Below are 16,811 nucleotides of genomic sequence, written 5' to 3' on the forward strand. Positions count from 1 at the left end.
TTTGGTTAATTCAAATACCATTACAATGTCATTAGGTAAGGTAAAATATACCAACTGCTTTAAAAAATAACAGTCACAATTGGTTTCTTTTTACCAATTTGAATACAGAAATGAATAAATATGAGGACATCCATTTGAAAATCTTTGAAGATATAGTACGCATATGTACTATATATTCATTTCCTGAAAGATAAACAGCTTATTAGACGAGGGAATGCTTTCTCCAAATATGAAAGGAGAAAAAATGAAGAGCGACAGAGAAGCAGCAGTATTTCCTTCTACAGGGCAAAGAGAGCCAAGCCTCATTGTTAAAGTGAAATTATTCCACCCTGCCATTACACAGAGCTTATCTCCACACTAAATCACTACCTCCACACAAAGTGACAGTCTCTTCAACTGGCAACCTACCATTTATAACCCAAACTCTGAGAATGAATGACAGAGTTGCTCTGAAATAAAGACAGAGAACTGAAGGATGTGTGTGTTCTTTTTCAACAATATCAGAATAGAAAGAAACTGCAGAATGTGCCAGAAGTCAATCAGATTAATCTGGGCTGTGGATCTTTTAAATAAGAAATGAACACATTTATCTAGTCATACTTACCACTCAAGCAGTTTACTCTAGCCACAGACCCCAACGCACACACTTTCATACACTTGCACGTACATTAGTGGGTAGCTTGGGGTTAAGTGTTTTGCCCAGGGGTACATCTATATTTGACAAGGAGAAGCCGGAATTGTACCCACAACCTTGCGCTATGATTACCCATAGTGCCACAGTTGTGGGATATCCTAACAAGCTAATTTATTTGACCTTAATCCAACCTTAAATTCCTTTTATTTACTAAACAACTTCAAACAACAGGAAGAGTTGTCTCTGAAATCAACCTCATTAAATGGTTTGTTAATGTCATCAGCGGAAAGGACAAAGCATCTGTTGCCAAGAGTGCAGACAATCAGCCAACAAAAGCAGGGGAATAAAAAACTCAAGGTCTCTGTCCAATTCCACCTCTCTCTCATCTGTTCACTTATTCGCATTTCATTTCACTGAAGCCTTTAGAGTTTAATTGCACACTGTATAATGAAGATGCTAACAGCAGCCAGATGAAGACAGGCCAAGGTTAACTACTTATAGGCATTTTGTTAAAGCCATGATACATAGTCATATAGGGATTCCCATGAGCAATGGACACAATCAAGGACTGTTAAGAGATTTGTCAATATGCATTTGACCCAAATACTGTCCATGTTGCTGATACAGAAGATGAGCAATCGCGACCAATCATGAGGTCAAAAACTGTGACTGTATTCGAGAAGAGACATTTTATGATCAACAATGACCTAATCTAACTTCACTTTAATTAAAATAATGGACTAAATTCAAATGTAAGACACTTGTTAGAGTAACAATTGAAATGAAATATGTCCTATTGCATCCCTTAAGGTTGATTTATGCTAGGGAAAACATGGTGGACAAGCCTTTAGAGTGGGGCATATTAGATACAGAGATAGAGCTCTGTGATATTTTTTTTTATATCAATAAGTCCTCTGTTGTGGTCCTTCCCTTGTGCCTGTTTTCTGTTTCACTCAGTGAAGCAGCAAAGACGGAGCTTGTGTGTGCTCTAAAACTAGTTTAGTTCATTCATGAGAGTCAAAATTCAATTTTCATAATTTTCACAACTGTACAAAAGATACACAGAGGTTAACGGGTGGGCTGGGGTTAGAATTTATTTTCAACATGTTTTAAAAAAGCAGTGGGTAGCACTGTTGCCTTGCAGCAAGAAGGTTCTCGGTTCGATTCCCAGCCCAGGGTCTTTCTGCATTCAGTTTGTATGTTCTCCCTGAGCAAGTGTGGGTTCTCTCCGGGTACTCCGGTTTCCTCCCACAGTCCAGAAACATGACTGTTAAGTTAATTGGCTTCTCTAAATTGTCCTTAGGTGTGAGTGTGTGCATGAATGGTTGTTTGTCCTGTGTGCCTCTGTGTTGCCCTGTGATGGACTGGTGACCCGTCCAGGGTGTACCCCGCCTCTCACCCATTGACTGCTGGAGATAGGCACCAGCACCCCTCGCGACCACACTCGGGACAAGCGTGTCAGATAATGGATGGATGTTTTTAAAAAGCAACTTTGTAAGTATGTAATACCAATAATGGTACATTACAGAGGCCACATATTTTGTGGGTTCTTGGTCCTGGCTGCAATTAAAAAGGAATGGGGACCAATCAATATCTTTTAAGGGAAAGGTTTTCTTTTTGTACACTTGTTAAAGTAAATATAAAGTGATAATTGCCAGTATTGTGGGTCACATTTGTCATCTTTTGTCTTTATACCCAGTTCAATCAGCTCTAGTTCTTCTACTGCTCTGCAGAGCAGGGCTGCAACATGCAAATGTTCAGTATAGTGTTGTGGATGAAAACAGAGAGAATGCTGCTAGCTGTGAAATATAAAGCTCATTACAAAAATGCTTCAAACATCCCTGAGGTCTTATCCTCAAGGACTGAAGAGATGTTTGTTGCTGCTGCACATTTAAACACTTTATAACAACGCAAACAAGTGTTTCTACCTTTAGCAGCCTGTATAGGGAAGTTAGGCAGCATTAACACAACTATGGTGCTTTAGAAGTATTTAAATCAAGGTTCTACTGTGCATTTTACAGTGTATTTCCATCTTGCCATTCCATAAGAAAACCTAAAGGTATCTTGGAGGCAAATTAAAAACTACATGTAACTATGAAATAGTTAAGATAAATTGAGTTAGTCTTTTCCTCCAAAACAATGCAGCCAACAAATGCCCAATTTTTTCAACCCTTCTATGTACCAATACAAGATTTAATTTCCACAAAATGTAGATTTTTTTTCTAATGTTTTATCTTTCTTAATATTTTGACCTTGTTCTCTATTATGTGATTCTAATCTCAACCTTAAACTTGAAAATCATGACCCTCAATAGAGTTTCTTCCTTCAGATACTTAAAAGGGGATCAAAATCTATCAATGACCAGGTGACAGATACCATTTTGAGTCTTTCTTTAAAACCCAGCTGCTATTCGGAACAGCAGATAGCATTACCAGGGAAGTCTTTGCAACACAACTATAGCTCTGATGCACTTTATATAAAGGCGTTCTCTATAGCTTTCTTTAACTGAGCGGCTCTTTTACAAGTGCTTTGCTCTGCCGAGCTCTGCAGTGTCACCAGGGCATAAGCTTGTGCTCTTTTTAGAGGCTGAGGCCTTTTAATTGAGTAATGTCCAGTAATGACACATGGGACATATGGGTCCTTCACACTCAAGCTGTATTTAATGCCATGCAGCTGACTGATAGATAGCGGGAGCTCTGGCACGTTCTCACCTCACCTCGACCGCTCCTCCTGGGAGCAGCCAAGAGAGACGCAGAAAGCACGCCAGGCCCATTAACTAATGACAGAGTGGTAGTACAAGTCCCTTTTACAAGGGAACCCAAATGCTAATTACAATGAACTCTGATGGTGCTGAGCTCGCACAAGCATATGTGTGTAAGGAAAAAGCTTTCTCCTTTTTCTGTGTAGATATTTTTTCCCAAAGATATTAAAACCCTCATCAAGCATTTAAAACATGCCTCCTCCATCATAAAAACTGCGAGATGTTTGAGCAATCTCGCTTTCTTAATGAAGGTCTAATGTACTTCAAATATGAAGATGTTGATCTGCTACACAATCAACACATACACACACACAAGAGTTGTGATGCTAAATTAGCAGAGGATATTTCCCAAATGTAAACAGCTGTACAAAACCTGATAAAATTCAGGAAAACTAGTTTTACAAAGTGACAATTTGTATCAATTTATCTCAAATATTATTATTTAAACTCCAATGACCGTGATATATTCACATTTATAACTCAGATTGGGATGGTTGTTACATATTTTCTTTTTACCAGCAGAGCTTAATTACAAAATGTGGTTCAATATTCAGATAAATAACAGCAATAAAACATGTTGCTGCAATAACACAATTTTATGGCAGTGGGTCTATCAGTATAAGCGCTTTAAATCAATGATCTAAGGATAAAGAATTAACGAACACCAAAGCTTCAAAAGGTTAACCTTTAAAGCAATTTAATGAGATTGTACAAGAAGCGAAAAAGTGAAAGAGATTTTTTTGGCTTTAGAGCAGAGAACACTGCAAAACTCTCCATCCTCTATCTTCTTCTCGCCACAACAACTAGCATTCATATACTTTAGTTTTAAGGTACTACAGCAACAATGCATTGAACATCAGTTTTTGATGTTCAATGCATTGGCTTTTTATTATGTCCACATGGAAAACAACACAAATTGTAAAAAATAGTAACAAATCAAAATGCAACTGTATGAATCTATGGGTACGATCACACAGCAGCTCTTGACTTTCAAGTTTTGCTTAAATACGGTCATTTTGTGTGGTCTTTCATACTGCTAATTAAATGCTACTGCTATCAGACTTCAGTCTAAACAATTCAGGACACCAAAGTGACACGCACAGAAGGAGAACGTAGACCTGACAATGCCCTGAGATGTGTTTTGAAGTATTGATAGATGCCACTACGAAAGCAATCTGTGATTGCTGCTGGTGTGAACATAGCCTTAGTTGCATTTGGCATCTTAAGTGATTCTTAACATTTTTGCTATCTTTACTGCTGGCATCCTAACTAAATCTTATGGTTGTCACAACTTTAACAAGAATAATAGAAAACTTTCAAGAATTCTAACAATCTCAAAATGAAGCAATTTGATGCAATTTGTATTATCTGTGGTCTGCGTGGTCTGGTAGCATTAGATACAGCCTAGTTCAACTGCTGTCATACTGTTTCCCTTTTTGCCATGTACACTAGAATATTTAAAACAAGAGGAAATGAAAGGGATTCTGTAGAAACCAAGCTCTGCAAAATCTTTTAAGTATCTTAATGTTACCATTATAAACAGTGCAATTTATTGGAATACAGAATGGGAAACAATCAGCAAGGGTTGGGCATCAAGAATCGACCAGAACTGGTTCTAACGTTTCAATTCTCCTTAAATCTTTAAAAAGGTTTTATTTCCAAGTCCTTGTTTCGATGACAAGCCCGTTGACTGAAAACAGAACCTGCCTGATATCAGTGAAGAAGAATCTGCAGGAGTGTGAGAGCAAACATCTATTTGTCCAGCAGTATTTCAAAGTCTGGCTTAAAGTTATTTAAAGAAGCAACCAGTCCGCTTACTGCAACACTGGTGATGGGGTTATATTATGCTAATGACGGTTCATGGCTAACATGATTAAACACAGCTGAACTCAGAAAATGAGCCTCATCTTTGACCTGCTGCACCCGTATTCTAAGGATTGTTTCTATTGCTAATTCGTAGCGCACCTTCTGGAGGGAGAGCAGAGCCATTTTTATCCTTACTTTACGTCTTAACATATACCCACCTGATTTTCCACACCTGCTGGATGGAATGAAAAGCACTGAAACATAGATCTGCGGAAATTATTAATAATTTTATTATTGTTTATTTCGTTTGATTTGGAATCTGTTTCATATGAATAGTAGAGTGGAATTGAGGTGCAGTAAATGATGTTGAGGATTTAAACTGTCAGTATGCCTTCCTGCTGCGCTGCTTTTCCTCCAGCTGCAGTATTCAGCCTAACACCACACCACAGCCAGAATCAGGTAAATAAAATAATAAAATAGTCTTATACTGTCGTATCAGACACTCGATATATGTAAATGTGTTTTTTTTTTTTTTTTTTGATTTTAGAAAAGAAAGATCCATTTCAAAATGTAACTGAATTTAAAAATCAAAATATTTATATTAGAGTTCATAGGTTTGATATTTATATACTGGTTGAAAATAACCCTGTAATCATTTAAAGTAATGTTTACACAAATTTGAATGTGAAAGAAAATCTCATATATTTCCATCCAGACAGAAATATAAACTAAGCCTATATAAATGAAAATACTAAGCAAATGGTAAAGACACCCTCAACATAACTGTAATAATCAATGTATAAGTTTTGAAGAAGTGGTTTTTGGGGTTAAGAAATAATTTGATAACATTTTTGGGAATAAAACTGATACTGGGAGAAGTGGCATTTTTACTCAAGAGCCTATACCTCACAAATAGGAAAATAATAAAAACGTATCATAATAAAATATTATCATATATAATAAAGTTTACATCATTTGATAGCCAACTGTAAACATTAAAACTAAAAATGGGAGCTAAATGGTGCAATTTAGATCAATGACTCCAGCATAAGAAGACAAAGTCATGATTCTGCACTTTCATGCAATGAGGCCCATAAAGCATCAATGCTATCATACTGAAGCTTTATCTTCAGTTCTCCTTGTGAACCACTATAGGGTCTAGGAAACCAGATGTTGAAACAGAACACAGGAATGAGTGATGCTGAACAACTTAACTGAATGAGACCCTGTGCCTTTAATGAAAATCTGCACAACTTGAATTCAAGTCTTTATCAGTCCCATTCGTTTATTTTCTCTTACAACAACATAAATGAAGGACCTACTATGTGAAAAGTTACAAGTTCTGAGCAAGAGACACCGCAGCACCAGACAAAGAAGCCTTCTGAGACAATGTGTGGGATGATAAAGCATAGATATTATAAAGCAGCACTCTGTGCACACCCCGGCAGGTAGGCCTACATTGTGTGGGCACAAAATATTATGCAGAGGAAGAGTATGGAGGGATAAAATAAATCTTTTGAATTGAAAAAAAAATAAATAAATAAAATCATGCTCTTTGCAGGAGTTTAATGGAAGCCGTTTAAGCAGTCGATGATATCCCCCCTCCTGCCCCCTTTCTGTAGTAGCCAACTTCTTTTAAGAGAGGCATATCAAATGGGCTTTAGTCTCACCAGCTCGGAGGCGGAACAACCTAAACATGCCCTGCAGAGAGTCAGCTCTGTCAGAAATCATACTTAACCTAACCCAGTTCATAGTCAGAATGTTTCTAATCCAAAGTTCTTCAGCAGACAGGCTGTTCTGAGTTCTTGTTAATAGTGTTCTGTTTTTTGTTTTTTTAAGAATTTGTGCTAAAAATACAAAAAAAAGGAAACAAAACAGCATTGTTTTGTTTTCTAAATAATTTGACAGTAACCCCTCCACAACCTCTGGTGGTGCACCAGATCTGACGCCAGATAGTGAGCGGGGAGGAGGAGCAGGAGAAGATGAATGAAAAGACTCAGAACAGGTGGAGATGACGGGAGTGGGGAGATTCCCGCCTCCCCGGTGATTTATGTGTCACAAAAGCCAAAAATATATATTAAAAAATAAATAAAAACAAGATGCTGCAGCCCAAAAGGGAGGGGTAGCTCTACCTGAGTCACTCTGACATCTCCTGCAGGTGCTGGTTTCTGTGGGGTTCAAATTAAACATTTTTAAATGGGGGTCAGGGGGAGGAGAAGAAGAAGCATTAACACCAAACAATAATGCAGTGTGATCTGACTGGAAGGCAGAAGCAGGGCTATTTTAGTCACTTTTTTCTGCTGGAAAATAAATACTAATATTTCCTTTCTATTGCACATTAACTAAGACCTTTATGGAGATTTGACGTGAAGATAAACATCCTGTACACATAAAGTTGATTTAAAATTCTGAATCTCAAATTCTATGTTGTACAAAAACACGAGTCAAAGCTAAATATTTTTTATTGCTTGTATTCTCTTATTTTTCTATTATTATTATGATTATTATTATTAAAGGTAAAACAAGGTAAATAAAACATCTAGTCCACAAGAAAAATAAAGAGCATACTATTAGTTGTAGTCTACCACCTTTTAGGTGACAAAACTTGCAATAAACAGGTGGTTTTGTAACTGTTAAAAAGCTCCTTCCAAACAATCTAAGATAATTTTTATTATTTAATCAAGATAAACGGTAAGAAAAAAAAAACTTCCTGAACAGATATCAGAAACGGGCTGCAATAAAAGCTGACAAAATCCTAAAAAATATAGAATAATTCTTTTGAGTTATGGCAGGTCGTCGCAGATCGATGGCAATTAAAGAGAAACAAGAATTTAACTTTATCTAGATTTTCCTTATGGAATCCAACGTTAAACTTTAGACTGCATTGCGTCCGTCTACACTAGTCCTAACCAATGAGTTTTTTGCTATACTTTAACCACAAACTCATTAGGATTTTATGCAATATGCGAATCCATCTTTGTTCAGCCGCCATCAGTCAATATTTTGTGGAAACACATTTTAATTACAGCTGCAAGTCCTTTAGGCTTTGTCTATATCTCCTATGTAGCCTACATACACACATATTTGCACATTTGTCTTTACAAAAAAGTAAACGTTTTGTCTAAATGCAGGAAAAGTGTCTATGAACATGCATATAAGGTCTTCTCAGTTGAATTTATGTCTAACACTGTAGCTGAGGCTACAGTTTGATTTGTTGTGCTGCTGGAAGTCGAATAGGTCTATGGTCTGACCAACTGTCCTTTCCCCGCTGAAAAATAATCCTCAAAGGATGATATTGTTACCGCTATCTTTCAGTGTAGAGACGATTTATGATTATGCAAGGTTGTTCATTTTCCTTCACACATAGCTTTTCTATATAGCGTATAAAGGTAGTTTTTGGTCAACATTTTCTACATGGTTGTTTTGTCCCCCCAATCAGGGTTGCAAAAAACTATTAACAGGCCAGGTATGTGAGGCACCAATCTAATAATCATCCTGTCAACAGATTCTCCTACCTAAGCTGTGGATCTCCAGCTACCACTTGGCTGCCTATGGTTATGGTTGACTTTTTGGCCTCCTGGCTGCTCCTCTGATTAATGTCCTCGCCTGGTCTGTCAGTTTAGACAGAGGGCCTTATGTTCATAGTTTAGCATTTTTATTTTTTTTTAGATGATGGATTAAGGACTACTTCATAAGACATCCAACGCTTAGAAAATCACTTGATAACCTAAACCATCTCATGAGTTCCCCACAAATGTATCAATGTCCTGTTGTTATGATGCTGTTTGTTTACTAAAACCCTGCAGGCTTACAAAGAACAGCTGGATTTACACCAATGATACGATTTCTAAAGGCAGCTTGTTGCACTGGATTTTACTAAAGTGAAGGGTCCCAATTTTTCTGCAAGATACTGCATTTTATAGGCAGGTGCGTTATGAGTCTGACCTACAGGGATGACGGAGATAACGGATGTGAAATTCAGGTGAGTGGAGATGCAGTTTCAAAAGCTCGGTGACTCATTGTGCTCAGCCTGCTGCATCTGTATCTGACATCTGTCACAACAATCACAGTCATCCCCCATGCTCGCATTAATAGAAAATAGGCAACATGTTACTCAAAAATAACTCAAATCCAGTGAATGAGCAGCTGGGAGGATGAAATCATGCATGCTACAATTGAAAGAAAGGGATAAGCAAATGTGGAAACTTAATTGTACATTAATGAGTAAACAAACACATTCAGCGTCTAGGCTTGTGAAGATGAGCTATGTAGCAAAGCGCCTCATGCTGGCTGTGAGGAATATCAGAGAAAAGTGGGCTGTGAATGAACTTCTCTTATCGGCCATGTGCAGTTTCCCAACCACTGGAGGGGAACTAGTAAATATCACATGCTTAATTATAACCAGACTGCTACTTGTCTCAGTTTTCACAATGATACTTTCATCTCACTCCGCCGTTGCTTGAATGAAAACATGAGTGAAATATTCAGAGATTTACTCTGATTTTTTATTTTTTTTTATATCAAATGAGAAGAATAAAAGTTTATGAGTGTGAGAGGATGTCGAAAACACCTTTAAAAAAATCTACAGGATAAATGAATCCTTCCTTCTACTCGACCAGAAGCTCCCAGAGAGCTCACCATTATCAATGTGAGCCATCAGCTTGCACTACTACACAATCCTTCCCCAACTGTCAGGCAGCTCATGTAGTGCAACTTAATGTGGCCACTTGCTGTTAGTGGGAAGAAGGAGGGGGCTGCCGGGCAAGACAATGATTCACAAAAACAACAAAAAAAAAAAAAAAGAAGAAGAAACAAGCTGCAAAAACAAACGTGGGCGCACTCACACACTCCAACGCCAAATGTCACCAATGAGTCACTAAACAGTCTGATGGGAAGTGCTTGGTGAGCTTTCAGAGGAGGTCACTACACTGTGTGGAGTTAGTGATATGAACAAAGCGTTGGAGGGAAAGGAAAGAGGAAGGTTAAAGAGTGCAGTGTGCGGCTGTTAACTTGAGTTTTCAAACGGTTTCAGTGGTTTTAACCCTGCGCAGGCTAACAGGAAGTTAGCTGGAAGCAGCAAATGTGCTATCTATTGCTTTTTGCTTCATTGGTCAGCTAAAGAGTGAGGTGTCGGACATCTGAGTAATTAACTTGTCGGTTTTAAGGTTAAACACTGATTGAGAGGCTCACAGAGACCCAATTTGGTTTTTATAGCCTGATTGCCCTTTTATACATTTTAATTGTTTTCCTTCATTAAACATATATTTGACAATAAGGGTTCCATCAAGACTCAAAACTCAGACATAGCTCATTTTAACTCACTTAATGAGTGGACAAGCTTTGGCTTCTGGCAAAGAGTCGCCTTTAAAAAAAGCCACAGTGGGAAACTGGGTCAAACTTCTATAGAGGAAAAAACTGTAGGTCTTACTCAGTATATAATCTGTCTGAAGAAAGTATTCTAATTGCTAGAAGTTCTAATTGGACAAATATCATGGCATACATGGAGGCAGGAGGAGCTTTGTATAGCAAGCAAAAACAATTAAACTTTGTTTGAGGAAAATAAAATGAACTCAATCAAGGTTTTGAGTGATTTAATTAAGGGAGATGTAGAAGAAAATTAATGAAAAAAAACTTGATAACATCAAAAACTCCACAATCTATTTGTTAAAGAGGGAATGATTTGACAACATGCTTAAATGTTTAAGGAATATTTTAAAATCTGACTTTTGTCAAAAGATTATTGGTCTCCCAGGAGTTTAAAGAAAGGAGCTTGAGGCTAATTTCAAGATCTAACCTTTAATTTTAATCTAAATGGAAAAGATGGAAGGAAGTTACCAATTTTGATTCATCAGAGAAAACACCACTTTGACCATGATAGAACAGCAAAAGAAAGCTATGAGTGGAAATCAGAATAGGCAGAATAGCCCTTTCTGCCATTGTAGCCCCTCACAGGTCAGTCTGAGACTGTAGATGGTAATAGATTTCCTGTTTTATTGAACTGGATTTTGGCATAGTATACAGCTTTGGATTCATTATAGAATTAAATGAGTCACTATAAATGGATGGGGTTTCACAGTGATGCAAAAAACACTATATCGGTTGTTATTCTTTTGTTGACTGATGCAGAGTCAGATGTCCACCTTGCTCAGCAGCCTAAGCACTTGGGGAAGCAGTTGTTCAAAGGTGCTCTTCAATCTGGGATAGAAAAGAACCTGAGATAATCGTTTCAACTGTGCCTTGGGCAAGACATAGCCTCGCTCTGTCAGTTCACCCCAAGAGTGGCTGCAAAATAGCTTACCAGCATATGAATGTGTGAACAACTCAATTTGATTTAAAAAAAAAAAGAATTTTATTACTCCCGAAGTGAAATTAAATGTTGCAGTACCCCTTAGTTTATATTTTTCTTGATAGCTGTAGGAAGGGAGGCCCTTCTGTAGCGGTCTGACTTGCACCACATCTTGAGAGGCCTCTGATTGAAAACACTATTAAAAATCTTCTGAAGAGGATTCTCAGTGTTGTCCATGATCTTCTTAACTGGATGAAGATCTCTTCTCCGATAAATTATCTCCAGAGGTTCAAGATGAGTTTGTAGAACAGAATCGCCCTGATGCTGTTACCCCAGCAGATCATGGAGGAATGTAGTGGAGAGCTTTGAGGACCGCAGACTTGATAAGGGCCCACTAAGATTGAAGTTGTTTTGATATTCATATTTACTAGAGAAGTATTATCTGATGGATAAGTTCTTATATAAAATTAAACTAGAATTTAAAGCCTTCTGAACTTCTTAGTTAGCAATGCAAAATAAACGGATAAATTGCTAAGGCTGCTTGGTATCAGGAAAATCAGCCATAATCAGGTATTGAAGGTTAAAATGACAATAATCTTGCAATAAATACATCTTTTTAGTTTAGGTTTCCTGTGAATTATAATCCAAATTAGAGAGAAATCTATAATTGAAAGAAAAAGTAGATGTCTCTTCAACAAAATTCTTTTATTACGATACTTTGATCATAGCGCTAGTTTTTACGATAATAAAACAAAGTTTGTTTATTTTTAGCATGTATATTTGATGTGACAGTCACAATGTTTTTTGATACATAATGCAGTCTGATCTCTGCTTAAAAAGGGAGTACATTTCAGCTTCAAACTAAGTGAAAAAAAATTCTCATGTCAGTAGTTTAAAGACTGATTTGTGAAACTGTCAGACCTTTCTTTCACCCTCGCCAGAAATTAACCAGCATAGTAAACTATGGGAGCCTCCTTGCACAAAAACAAAAACCCACGAAGAATAACCCAGGACAGAACAGCATGTAGGTCAACCTGTGGTCAGCTGATCTGGACTTATCCTGTCTGTGTGAGCAACCGGTGCCTTAAACCACAGTAACACCAACACACAATAAAAAAAAAAACGAGAAGGATTTCTGAGAATAAAAAGTGCTTCTGCTTTTTCACTGTTCAAGAGTAAACCAAACTAATTCTGAATCATTTACTGCTCATTTTAAACACAACAGCCGCAGCCCTAAATCAGCTGTCTCCATGCTGTCTTTTGATGCTGCCCTTTCTGTGAGAATGAAGGCAAAGAAAACAGTCCCCACCACAAAAAGAGACACTCTCTTATACTTACCCAAAGCAGAGCAATGCTGCACATCTCATCTAATTCCCTTCATAGCGCTGACAAAAAGACTCAATTGTCACAGATGCTGGGGATCCCGCAGAGGCCAGCGGCAACTCTCGAAGCTTTCACTGCTTCCAAGCCTGCCAGCACCTTCTTACTCTCTCCTCCTGCACATAATCTTTACTCTGTTCACCCTCTTTCTTTCTTACTTCCCCTCTCCTCCTCCTCCTCCTTCTATCTCGCTTTATTCCTCCTCCCTTGCTCTCTGATCCGTCTCTTTTCCTTGTCCGGCGTCTGCACAATGCCCATCAATTATTCAGAAGCAGTCTCCCAGTTTCTCCAACATATCCAATCAGAGGAAGGCTTAGCACTAATGGGCTCGTGCTGTACCTGCTATAGCTCAAACACACTCTCGAGACATTAAGGGGGAGGAAGAGTGGGAAGGACGGAGGGAGGGAAGATTAAAAAAAAGAAGACAGAGGGAGCAGTGGAGGCAGCTGTGGATGAGCAGGGAATGAGAGGAAGTGATAAGGAAAGCATGCCGACGCAGACATACAGGAGAAGAGATTGAGGAGGCAATGTATTCAGCTGTTTCTCACCGTGGTCGGAATGGATGTGTTCAGTATAGCTCCGTTTCCTTGTTGTTGTTTTTATAAAGAGTGTGCAGGGAGGCACATATGCATGATCCAACCCCTGCAACTGCTGTTTGTCTAAGAAGGGCAAGAAAACCAGAAAAGACACACAAAAAAAACAACCAAACAACCTTGCAGACTCAGTTTGCAAAGTTGCTCAAAAGGGCGGAGCTTAAAATGTGATGCAGGCTGACTGAGAGCCAGGGCACAAGAAAGGAAGTAGTAGAAGAAGAAAAAAATCCATCCAGTCATAAGCAGACAAGGCGTAATTTATTTGTTTTATGAGTGAGGTGGGGGCTACCTAGAGGAAAATATAATCTGATCCTGTCCCCGTTTGCCTTCATCAGTGGATCTAACAAGCTCATGAGAGGTGAGCAGAAAAGAGAAGAAGCAGGTCAATGAATCGGAGTTCAACCCGACAGAATCTGTCACTTCGATGTAGAGAGGCAGGCTGAGAAAGAGAAAGGGAAGGGGGGGCAGAGTGGCCTCGTGACAGCTGAGGGAAGCTTTACTTTGTGTGCCCTTTTAAGCAGAACACTCTGTCATCAACGGTCTTCACAAATAACACATATAACTTTAACCGGGTGTGGCAAAAGTCCCAGGGGTGGGGGTAAGTCCTGCAGTGTGGGTGTCGGATCAGTTAAGCAAAAGCAAAAAAAGGATTTGAATGATTTGCTCATCCGGTTTCTGTATGAGAACAAAGTCCTCTGTGTTTGGAAGTGCAGGAGCTGTCGAGATCTGACCAGAGAAACAAATTTACTCTGAAGTGTCCAAACCGATCCAATTAGGCGGAGAGTGAGGAGAGGACCTGATTATCTATAGAGCGTCCGCCTCCCACCATGTGGGCTTTACTTCAGTAAACTCAAGAGGAAAAGTTCTAAAGGTAGATTTGGTGTTGCAAAGGGGTTTCATCATCTGAGGCGCAACCACTAGAGAGTGTCAGAGGAGAGGAGTGCATGCTAAAAATAAGTTTCTCCTTAATAATTCAGTGCACTGCTCTTACTCAGCAATAATTAAATATGGAAAATGTGTAGGGTTGATTGGGTCAATGATAAGGGATCTATATATCTTAGTTTAAAGATAATCAGAACAAGTGTAATGTCTCAAAAAAATTTTCCCATTCTTTTAACTTTACTTTGTGTTTTTATATTATAACCACAAATTCTAATATATTCTACTGTGGCTTAGTAATTATTATTATTATTTTTTTTTTTTTACAAAAATAAAAAAAATGTGGTTTATATTTGTAATAATCACCTTCTACTCTGATAACCCTAATTAGTTCAAAGGCTCCATTTGTGCATGATTTCATTTCAGTTTAAAGAAAATATTTTTGTAAATGCCTCAGAGGTTCCTTGAAAAACATTAGTAAAGAAACAGCAGAACAAGAGCTATTTAAATTCTTATTTTCCTCTTTCTATGGCCTGCTATGATTTCAATTATGGGGCCATGAACATTTTGTATTTTATAGCAGGTGTTTGTAAGTTAAAAAAGTGTGTGAACCACTCCAAATAAATCTACCTATGTGTAATAATAAAGCAACCTTAAACCTTGAAGGAACACTGACTGCTCTGGTAGAACAATTTGAAGAAGCAGAATGTAAATATGAAAAAAATAAACTTCATCAGACAGAGCATTGTTAAGACATTTTAACAAAGAAAAAGTATTGGACAAATTAAAGCCTGCCAACACATGGCTGCCCAGCTAAACTAACAGACTAGATAAAGGGAGCATTAGTCGAAGAGGTAGCACTGGAGGAGCTGCATAGATCCCCAGGTCAGGGGTGAGTATCTTTCAACAGCACAACTTTTAGAGTATTGGACAAATGTGTTGACATGGAACTGGTGAAATTAATTTGGCACGTCTACATCTGCAAAGCTGAAAGAGCTGCGTCCAAAAGCTAGCCCCACAATCGTAGGCCCCCTTTTTTAAATTAAAAAACAAGCATTATTTACTCTCCATCAACTTCACAATTATTACCTAATTTGTGTTATTACTTAAATCCCTAATAAAACAATGCACATGTAACTTTATTTCTTTAAAACCAATCATGATCATAAAAACATATTTCTTTTCCCCTATTGGTTTCATAAGAGCTTCATTAAGTATCTATAAGTTTAAAAATCGCATAAACTGTTCATCCATATGTTTGCATCACGTAATTGGTCTGAGGAATTGCTTTATTTACAGAACAGTGCTTGGATTCATACGGTCAGAGGTTCTGTCTTACAAAGATCTTGATAATAACTGCAATGAATTTTAAATACCGGTACTTATTATCCGTTTCATCATTGGAAAAAAATTTTTAAATATTGTAATAACGTTAATATTGCTGATCCCTTGTTGTATTATGATGTAATAGATGATTAGATTGTCACCTAGAAGCAGAAAAAGTGTGAGAACCCTCTTCTCAAAGAATTTAATGGAAGTACTGTACCTGCGCTGATTTTCTTTTCTCATGTAGCCTTCACGAAGGATGGACATGAGATGGGCTGCAGCCACACCCCGGACGTTTTCTATAACTGCTGACAGAATGGCTGTTCTCCTGATGTGACTAAAGCAGATTTCACCGTGTCCACTGACCGATGTCTGACAGCTTCTGTCTGCAGAGCTAACTGTAGCGCTGCAGGTGTGTGGGAGGGATTTGTTCTTGGTGTCAGTTCCCACCAAACTTTCAATCTTCATCACATAAAGTTAAGTCGTGACTAATGCTGAGAAAAATAGTTCAGTACTGTGCACATTTCTCAGCCATGAATATTTAGGATAACAACCGGGTCAAAAATATTACTTTTTTTGTAAGACAACACAGAAGCACAGCAAGCAGCTATACCAGCTAACTGAACTATCAATGACAAAGAGCAGTATTCATCTACGGATGGGCCACCTGCAATCTAGAGCATGTCTATTCAAGCTCAAGATACATACAACTCATAAAACAAACAAAAAAAAAGCTACAGATTTGCTATTTAATCCAGGTTTATCTTCATAAAGACAACTGTTGCGAGCTTGATGACAGGCTGGCATATTCACAGAGGAAGGAAACAGTCAAACCATGGAGAGATTACGTCGATAATCTGATTTGCTGTCTGCTGAACTTCACAGTATCCCAACAGCTCAGTCTGTTGGGTTAGGTTGCATTTATAGGGCAGCTGCACACCTAGTTCGTGCCTAACCTCTAATGAGCTGCAAATCTGTTGGGTAGCAGATCACAGACTATCAGGAATGAAATGTAAAGAGGAATGTATGAAAGGACGGTTAGATCTTCAAAGGGGCATCTTTGCAGAGCACAGTGTGACGACGTAAAACCAAACCTCAGCAACCACTGATTAGAGAGACTGAGAGCTCCCAGCCACAGGTACAAGA

At 38.2% G+C, this 16,811-nt stretch overlaps 1 protein-coding gene across 7 annotated transcripts in view; it reads right to left on the minus strand.

Annotated features, from left to right (window-relative positions):
* The window catches only part of zmiz1a (zinc finger, MIZ-type containing 1a), a 127,535-nt gene that overhangs the window by 10,794 nt on the left and 99,930 nt on the right, over positions 1-16,811 (minus strand). For 4 of the 7 annotated variants that reach the window (XM_038293092.1, XM_038293087.1, XM_038293090.1 and 1 more), the window contains one exon: positions 7,334-7,369. The exons of 1 other annotated variant lie outside the window; for it this stretch is intronic. In XM_038293092.1, coding sequence (XP_038149020.1) covers positions 7,334-7,369 — 36 coding nt within the window. Of the gene's footprint in view, positions 1-7,333; positions 7,370-12,825; positions 13,215-13,415; positions 13,603-16,811 lie in introns of those variants that run through there. 2 more of the 7 variants (XM_038293094.1, XM_038293093.1) reach the window with 2 other exon arrangements.

This window comes from Cyprinodon tularosa, unplaced genomic scaffold (assembly GCF_016077235.1).
Source record: "Cyprinodon tularosa strain WSP-4 unplaced genomic scaffold, ASM1607723v1 ctg32, whole genome shotgun sequence".
Classification (NCBI taxonomy): domain Eukaryota; kingdom Metazoa; phylum Chordata; class Actinopteri; order Cyprinodontiformes; family Cyprinodontidae; genus Cyprinodon; species Cyprinodon tularosa.